The 9,452-nt window shown below is 36.7% G+C and overlaps 1 protein-coding gene across 1 annotated transcript; it reads left to right on the forward strand.

The window, feature by feature from the left end:
* Positions 1–290: 290 nt before the first annotated feature.
* LOC139753332 (phenoloxidase 1-like) lies at positions 291–6,076 on the forward strand. Its single transcript, XM_071669678.1, has 14 exons — positions 291–467; positions 567–738; positions 981–1,087; positions 1,391–1,501; positions 1,934–2,136; positions 2,270–2,420; positions 2,527–2,631; positions 2,733–2,915; positions 3,060–3,188; positions 3,305–3,487; positions 3,914–4,052; positions 4,722–4,817; positions 5,086–5,204; positions 5,644–6,076. Exons 1-14 carry the CDS (start codon positions 357–359, stop codon positions 5,875–5,877), a joined length of 2,043 nt encoding a protein of 680 aa, XP_071525779.1. The 5' UTR covers positions 291–356; the 3' UTR covers positions 5,878–6,076.
* The last annotated feature ends 3,376 nt before the right edge of the window (positions 6,077–9,452 follow it).

The following is a 9,452-nucleotide window of genomic DNA, read 5'->3' on the forward strand; positions in this document are numbered from 1 at the left end:
TGGTTTTAACATTTTCTACTTCATAAATCTATCTCTACCTTTTGCTTCACTTATCATAAACATTCCAGTAAGATCTGGAATAACCCTTACTTTTAGATAGATATGCTCACATCTCCTTCGCTTATACCTTGAAAATTACAAAATATAATTCATACTTTAACAATAAATATACATCCATTATTAAACCCACATTTTTGGACAATGAACACATGTATACATAATCATATTTACACTTCTACAATATAACTATACATTCAATATCAAACCCATATGCCTTACTCTAAAATCCATTCATCATAGTAACTATACATCCACAGGAGACTACCACGACTTCAGTAAATTGAGAAAAAAGAAAAATGAGCGACTTGCAGCGTAAACTACTGTATTTGTTCGAACAACCTTCAGAACCACTCGATAAACCACGCGATGAAGGCGCTATCGTCTTTTCCTTCGGTGGACGCGCCCCTGTACGTAACTTAATTCTCCATTAAATAGACAATAACTGATATTATTCTAAAACCCATTTCATTTTTCGTATGTAAAATTTAAAAATTTTGTGTACTTAGGCCCCTTCCTCCCGGTTTGGAAAGCCACCAACCATCATAGATGTCCCCAAACGACCCGAGACTGACCTGGCCCAGCTGGGAACTGCTACCTCAGTTCCTCGTGGGACTCCCTTCTCCATCTTCTTGGACCACCACAGACAAGCTGCTAAAGACCTCTATGATGCCTTCATGAGTTAGTACTTAAGTCTCTTGTATCGTAATGGTGGAAAGACCGAACATTTACATCTTTCATAAACGAATACTTTAAACTTTTTTATTACAATTTGGATACATTTTCAGTTTGTTTAAATTTGATTTTAATACTGCCGTTTAATTTTCAAATTTAAGATACATTGAAGGATGTGATAAGTACGTGTTACTACACTAACTTGAATTTACTCTTGGAATACCTACACTAAATAACCTTTTTCTTAGAAACAAAAGGAGCAGAGGATCTAATGGAGTTTGCAGCCAGTGTACATGACAATATTAATGAGGAAGTCTATATCTATGCTCTTGCATCTACAATTTTCAATAAAAAGGTAACTCATGAATTCACATATCTTGAATCTATTTTCTATTTCTTGACTACACTTAAAAGATAAACTCTCAATAACTTCGTAAAGTTTCAAATTTCTATCTTGCTATTAAACTATCGGAAATGCTTTTCATTTATGAAACTAATTTGAATTGAGTAACTTCCCCTATAGCAAACTTAAATTTTCATACCCTTCAATAACTTAAATTGCTATAAAAACATCCATACTCTTTTAACTAACTTTCCATTACTTTCTTTTGCTCTACATTAAACTAAAATGTTTTAACATAAATATTCCTCTCCACAGGAACTACAAAATGTTCAACTTCCAACTTTCCTCGAAATATTTCCAGATAAGTTTATACCTGAAAATGAACTTATGAGAACGTATGTTCGGGCTATGAACATCTCGCCTGATGTAAGCACTTAATATTTACTTAGTATGTATATATACATAAATGACTAAATTATCGATGTCTAAATTATATTCGTCTAAAACTAAACGCAGTCTATGAAACATAACTCAAATTATTTTGCGATCGTACTACGTACCCCCACAAACATAATTTTTTTTTCGTACATTGTCGGATAATGTCCAATCTTTTGCTCAGGTAATCACAAACGTATAAATGTTTAACATTATAAAGTTGACAATGATCAAAAACAAAAATTGCTAATGAAAATTTTGAATTAACCACATAACGTACTTAAGCATTGTAAAATCTCTCATTATTGCCACTATTAAACTTTCATCTATTTTCATTGTAAAACTATACTCATTTTTCCCAATCTTACATTCCTAAATAATATCGAAACAAAAAATTGAAAACGTAAATCTCCACATCTTCAGGAGAAAACACTAAAGGTAACACACGGGCCAGACTTTGCCACCACTACACAAAAACCCGAACATCGCGTCTCGTACTGGCGGGAAGACTATGGCATCAACACTCACCACTGGCATTGGCACCTGGCATATCCCTTGGCCATGGACGTCACCCGTGACAGGAAAGGTGAACTATTCTATTACATGCATCAGCAGATGCTGGCCAGGTAAATGTTACTCAATTAATTAAAAATTAATTGTTCGCATAACTAACACTGCCATGCATATACAATACGTGTCATGTCAATTGCTTATGACTATCTTATACCGATACAATTATAATGGGAAAATTTCCATCAGATACGATATGGAACGCCTCAGTGTGAAGATAAATCGTGTAGAACCGCTCGAGAACTGGAGAGTTCCCATCCCTGATGGTTACTTCTCTAAACTCACCATCAATAACTCAGGCCAAGCTTGGGGAACACGGCAGGACAACACCTTGTTAAAGGCACGTACACACAAACTAGTCATTCTTAAATATTACTAAATCTAACGTGACGCATATTTAAGGGTAATTCTATATCTTTTAGTTTGAAATGTTTCGTCTTCCCTAGGACGTGCGACGTACTGACTTTGGAGATGAAGTTATACACATCACTGACCTGGAACTCTGGCGTTCCCGTATCTTTGATGCCATCCACCAAGGCTACGTGATTAACGTAAGTTTCATACTTTTAATAAAATCTTTGTCTATCTAAAAAGGCTATTTAACTCTATTGTTATTTCTTTATTCTTCCACTAATGACTTTTCCATTTACAGCGTAAGGGTGAACGCGTTAGCCTGTCTGATGACGTTACGACAGGAAAACGAGGGATAGACATCCTGGGCGACGCTTTAGAAGCAGATCGCACCCTGAGCATCAATTATCCCTACTATGGCAACCTCCATAACATGGGCCACGTCCTTATCTCTGTGGCACATGACCCCGACTTTTCCCACAAGGTGAACATTTTTTTCAGACTTGCAAAATTTTTTAAAGTAACTAGACACGATATAGTTATACTAAATTTAAAAATGCTACTTTCGATGCTTCTTGAAATCTATTTATTTCCCAAATATATTAAATATAAAATCTTCATACTTCAGGAAGACATGGGAGTCATGGGCAACACAGCAACAGCCATGAGGGATCCAGTTTTCTACCGCTGGCACAAGTTCATCGACGAAATCTTCCAGGAATACAAAATGACCCAAGAACGATATACCCACGAGGACGTAAGTACTTTGGAAGTTCGCTAAGAATTACTCGATCACGTATACTTGTGTCTAGGGATAATAAATTGGATTAATATTGAAAATTTTGACATATTATACTAGTTTTATTTTTTCAGTTATCATTCCCTGGAATAGTCATTGAGAGAGTAAATGTATTAAGACAAGATAACAAAGATTTGGTCACTGGCTGGACCAAACGTGAATTGGAAATGAGTAGAGGACTAGACTTCAATTCTCCCGTTCCTGTGGTATTAGAACTTGCCCACATGGACCACCAACCCTTCGAATACCATCTTCAGGTTCGTACATAAATACCTGGAAAAGTTGAAATTTTAAACAATGATTACCTAGATATCTCTAAATTGTACATCTAGATTCCATTGCGTAAAAGGTTCAGATTGACTTAATCTTTAATTTGCCGAACTAAAGCCTTCACAATGAACTTTAATTTTGACGTTAAAAAACTAGAGTAATGTTTGCATGATGGCATCTCTATGCCATTAGATATTTCATTTCCTTTAAGAATAACTTTGCTAAATCCTTAATTTCACTACAATAGAATATCATTAGTAGTAAAACCTATTAACAATAGTTTTGTTCTTAAATGAAATTTAGATCCTAAATTTTGATTCGAAAGTTACTCTAGACATAAATTGCCTCCATAGTGTTTTATAAGGAAACCATGTTTCCTTGGTAGTTTACACAATGAATCTTTTGTACTACAGGTCACCAATAACAACCAAACAGAGAAGCAGGTAACTGTCAGGATTTTCTTGGCTCCCAAACACAATATAACAGGACTGGAAATGACTTTTATGGAACAACGTCTTCTATGGGCAGAAATGGACAAATTTACAGTAAATTGTAAGTTTCATTCATCTGTATGATTTAGAGAATTCAATTTATCATTCGGACTTAATTTCGCAGCATTTGATTTGAAAATGTACATTTAATTTAAATTAATATCAATCTTCTAGAAGCGATACGAAAAGGCTTATCCGTAGTTTACAATAAACCAAATTGTTTAACAAATGACCATAATAGTAGTTTGTATTTCTGATCACTACAATCGATAACTGTCGCATTACCGATTAAAATCTATAAAGTTTCCCTCTGATTATAATAGGTACAAATTAATTTTTGCCTTGAAAACAATTTTCATAACTTTACATCTATTTCATAATCAATGTTATTTCACTAAAAATTTCCCCACCAAAGCTCTTAATGTTTTAACTAAGCGCGTTTCATCAAATAAAACTAACCCTTTAATTGAATTGCTAGAATATAATCTAATACTCCCCAAACGACTTGCTTTACACAACTAAATTCTTGAACTAAAAGTTTAATTCGTAATGCTAGGTGCAATACACTACTTCCAACTGAAATAACTAACGTTAAAATTATAACATCAAAAATTATGAACACTTTGCCCAAATCTTAAAGCCTAACGTTTAACTATGACTTAATCTAGAAGTATAAAACTATTACATGAACATTAGATTTTTGACTTCAGAATTTCAAACTTAATTTCAGTGAAGATTGGCTCAAACCACATCGTGCGTTTGTCCAAAGATTCTTCTGTCACAAGTCCTCCTGAATATACCTTCAAAGACTTGCTCAAACAAACTGGTGCGTGAAACTCTTACTGTCCCTTCAAAATTTTTAAAGATTTGTATCTTGTACAATGAAATAATTCTGAATTTCTACAAAGAAACCTTGTAAAAATCTAAGCAATCGGTGTGCTAAACGTCTTTACATTATATACCTGAAGATATAAAGTCTTTAAATCTAAATTTCATACCATTTCATACTCCAGAAAAAATGGCTAAATTATATTCTTAATCGATGTAATGTTAGAATATAACTATCAGGTTTAAATTAACATCTATTCGAACAGAAGAGAGAAACCCTATATGCGGGTGTGGATGGCCTCATCACATGCTCCTGCCCCGGGGTACTCCATCAGGCATGGACTTCCAAGTATTCTTCATGCTCACAGATTGGGAGAAAGATAAGGCAAGTTGATTGTCCACCATTTCTAGTTTTTTTTTTTTTTTTTTTTTTTTTTTCTTTTACATATGCCACAACCTTGACAGTGGTCCAAAATGAAAAGATTGCCATATAATTTTTTAAGTCATGGTACGCTATTCTGTGATATTCTAAAAAGTAATTCTCATATTTTCAACTCTTGGTAAATCTTGGCTCATTCTAATAACCCTTGCATAGTCATTAACATGTTTCACTATACGAATTCATTCCTGATTTTGACAAGGGTAATTAAAACTTCCACAAAATATCAATCAATACTCGTCCCATAGATCAATCTTGATACTAAATATACCATCAGGATCTCATGAAAATGGAAACTTTGAACCTTGGAATTTAATTAGACAAATTTTATTTGAGCATCGTCTTCTCCATTCCTTGCTAGTAATCTTTTATCTACTTCCTGCAGGTAAAAACATCAGAGGAAAGTCCTTCCAAACGTTGCAACTATGCAGTCTCCTTCTGTGGCATTCTAGACGAGAAATTCCCAGACAGCAAACCCATGGGCTTCCCATTCGACCGTCGCCCTCCCCAACAACTTATGAATCGTAGCATCGACAAGACGCAAGACTTAGATGTACTGGATAACATCAAACTCCACGATGTCAAAATTACTTTCTTGAACAAGGACTTGAATGAATAAGATGCTGGTGGTCACTCGACCCCCTTTTTTACCTGCACTTTAGAACATTTAATTGTATTTGAGCACATTTTATGCACTAACGACACTTTATGAAAAAGTATTTAAATTTATAGTGCTTTTCTCTATTAGCAAATGTCTTTATTCTAATGCAAACTGTTATATTAAGTTATATACAAATATAATAAATTTGGGAAGCAATTTCAATTCTTTCAACCAAGTGTTCTAACAATAGATTATCTTTAACTTGAGTGAATAACGATAAATCTATATTTACCAAAGTTTAGTGAACACTATGCTCCTTCTCTATACGTGAACACTGTAAACGTATTGATAACATTCCGTAATACTTTAACATTACAATGAAATGTAAAACTCTACAAAGAAATTTCCATCTCTTCAATTAAATTATACATAGTCACTTAGTTTTGCATGTAATAGCTAAACAATCCAGTAATTGCTTTCTTTATTATAACTTTTATATCACATTTTTGCTAAGCAAATGTAATTACTTTAACTAGATTTCATCACTTGAAAACAGAAATGTAACATTTCTTCCCGTCAACTTCCATGTAAGTCTACCACTGACGTCCAAACTCTATTTCAAACCATCGAAGATTTCATTTGTTTCCAGTGGGTTCCAGTCTCGACCCTGCCCACAATACGCGCAAGCAAATTGCAAGTTTGAGTATTGAAAGAATACCATAGATACAACATTCGTGAAACTTGTCCAACTCTACTGAAACCAAGGGATGATGGCGCTTTGAACTGCTATTCGGTTCCATCAATGGCCGTGAGTCAAGCCTGAAGCAAAGGAGGGCAAGGGGGATCCAGGGAAATGGGGGAGAGCAGTGTATCATGAGTCGAAGATGCTTTTAGTAAGCGAGATTGCAAGATAGAGAACGTCACTCTTAAGGCCTGTCTACACGAGCGGGCGTGATCGGCGGGTTTGTCCGTTAACGGGCAAGTTCTGGCGGGCCTGCCCGTGAATGTTGTCCACACGACCGAAGTGATGAACAGCCGGGCCTGCCCGACGATGTTGCCAGTAGCGGGTGGAGTGCGGTACGAGAACCATGGTGCCTACCATTATCAAGAAAAAGATTTTGTGCCCAATGATAGCTTTGTGTCTCAAGAAGAAAAAGAAAAGGATATGGTGTAAAGATTGGTTAAAGAAAAGAAGTATGTTTGGAAGCACTGCAACAATACTTCATGAACTACAAAGTAGTGAGGAACACGACTTCAGAAATTACATGAGTGAATGCTTTACTTTCTTGCATTCACGCCGAAATTGGTTACGCAGCGTGTCTATTTTTTTTTTTGTCATCCGTCGTATCGGAAGTACCATGCTCTCTCATCTCCGCAGCAATAGCCTTTACTGCTGTTATGCGTTTGTCTGTTCTTGTAGCATTTCCGCTTCACATTCCATAAACATGGATTATTACGATAAAGGTCAATCGAAGTACTAGTAAGTGCTTTAGACCAAAAAATTGTTTGGCTCACTAGTTACCCTGGGCTGCCATCGTTAAATGTTCACTGTGCTACTATGCCGTGGGATGAAGGCCCACTGTGGGTTCACGATATATTTCGTCTGGCAGGGTAGAAACTCCAGCTACCGGGCACCAGCTCGGTTATTTCGCTTGGCAGGCTTTCGGGCAATTTGATCGTTTGCCCGTCAAATATGCCCGTTAACGGGCAAGCCCGCCGATCAGGCCCGCTCGTGTAGACAGGCCTTTAAACTATGTGTCATAAGAAAATGGGGTGGTTTATTGTGTGGAAGAACAGGCATGATCATTGTTTTGGTGTATCGAGAGCAAGCATGAGTAGAGCTATATAAATATAGGCAATTTCATTTAGATGTACACTGACGGTTTAACTTGCGACGCCATACCTATTATATATAAATGACCAACATTCCACAGCTAAACTTTCGGTGCCAGCCAGGCTGTAATATTTCGCAGCGTCTGTCCCTCCAAGAAAAAACTGTACAGATGTGGCTTACGTTTACGAACCATACAGCTCTTCTGTGAAGTCATTCCGCGTCTACTACTCACTACCCAGCCGGCAGCCTTCTTACAACAAGTCTTTGGTTGCTACTGGCAAAAACGCTCGAACCATCCAGGCCTCCGTCACAAGACTGGGGTCTGTGGTTGGCGATCCCGGCAACCGGTTCAGCCAAGCATCACTTGACAAGGAAGTGGGTGGCTTATCTTCCAGTGCTGAAGGTCTCTTCTTCTTCTGGCTCCTAGCGACGCTCACGCGCGCACAAAATGCCAAAACGACCAACTTCGTCCTCTAAGGGATGGTTCCACACATAAAATCCCAAGGTCTGGAAACTTAATGTGGGCGGGGCGACTCAACTGTTACGGAGGGGAACACAGTGTCTCTATTTATGGATCTGTTGTTCCTTCCACATCTTTGCTGGAAGTCAACGCTCACGACCTTGGCCGATGTTCTTCCCTTCCACAGAACATTGTAGAACTCTGAACAAAATCTTGGGACTATCTTAAACATATCTGCGATCTTATAAAGCTTGTACGGTATATCATTGTGTAAGTCTCTTTAAAGATGTGTGGTTATATAATCGGGTGCAGTTTACAGTTCGGTCGTAAGGATATGAAAAGAAATGTTTATCAAGAAATAATTTGTGATGAACCAATTACATTGTTACTCCACGAAAGAAATTTTTTGAACTAAATTACGGTAGTGATTTAATCTATACGACAACGAGAACACATTTCTTTTTTTTGAGCTTTGCTTCCGTGTCACTTTAAGTTTAGTAGATAACTAAAGGTAACTAATTGTATGCTAGTTGAATAATCATGATTTAGCACTAAATTTACGTTAATGATGCTAGTAAACATTAAATCTATGGTATTCGTCGAGGCTGTAAAGATCTCGTCTACTATAAACTGTTACCTGCACACACACACACACATTGTGGGGTACATCATCATTACTGGATGCAATTATAGATAATTTCGAGGTTTGGCTCGAGTGGACCTGGTGCATCAGTGCCCTTGTATCAATGTTTAGCTTCCTGAGTCTCTACATGAGTGATAAACATAGGGATTGGATACACGCATATGTATACGCATGTATGGGATTCCTACCTTGTTGTGCAGTATACTTGACAGTTAAAGATGAAAGCACAAATGTTGCATAGATCTTTCCCGTAGAAAGTTGTCTATATCAAATTTTTTCATTTTCCTAGAGGTGAAAATCTGTTGCAGTTCATTGATTTTACTGTAAGCGCAGCAACAATATAGTATATATAGCAGGAATAATATATTAGTTCTTTAGGAAAAAATTCTTCGAATATGTGTGTTGCTTCACAATGCCTAATCTGAATATTTCTAGTTTATTCCATTAAAGATGTTTTCTCCAGCCACTCAGCTGCCAGAGATTTACAAATCTATTTGCTCCACTGGAGACATTCTTATTTTTCCTAGTGTTTGTGTCACTGATTCCCAAGGACTCCAAGCTCCCCAGCTGCCTGGATATCTAATGGGTCTGACGCTATCATCTTCTTTTAAGAGCCCACTTCAGCGGTTCTTGAAATATTGCACAACGGACCACGG

The sequence above is a fragment of the Panulirus ornatus genome, chromosome 14, assembly GCF_036320965.1.
Source record: "Panulirus ornatus isolate Po-2019 chromosome 14, ASM3632096v1, whole genome shotgun sequence".
Taxonomy (NCBI): domain Eukaryota; kingdom Metazoa; phylum Arthropoda; class Malacostraca; order Decapoda; family Palinuridae; genus Panulirus; species Panulirus ornatus.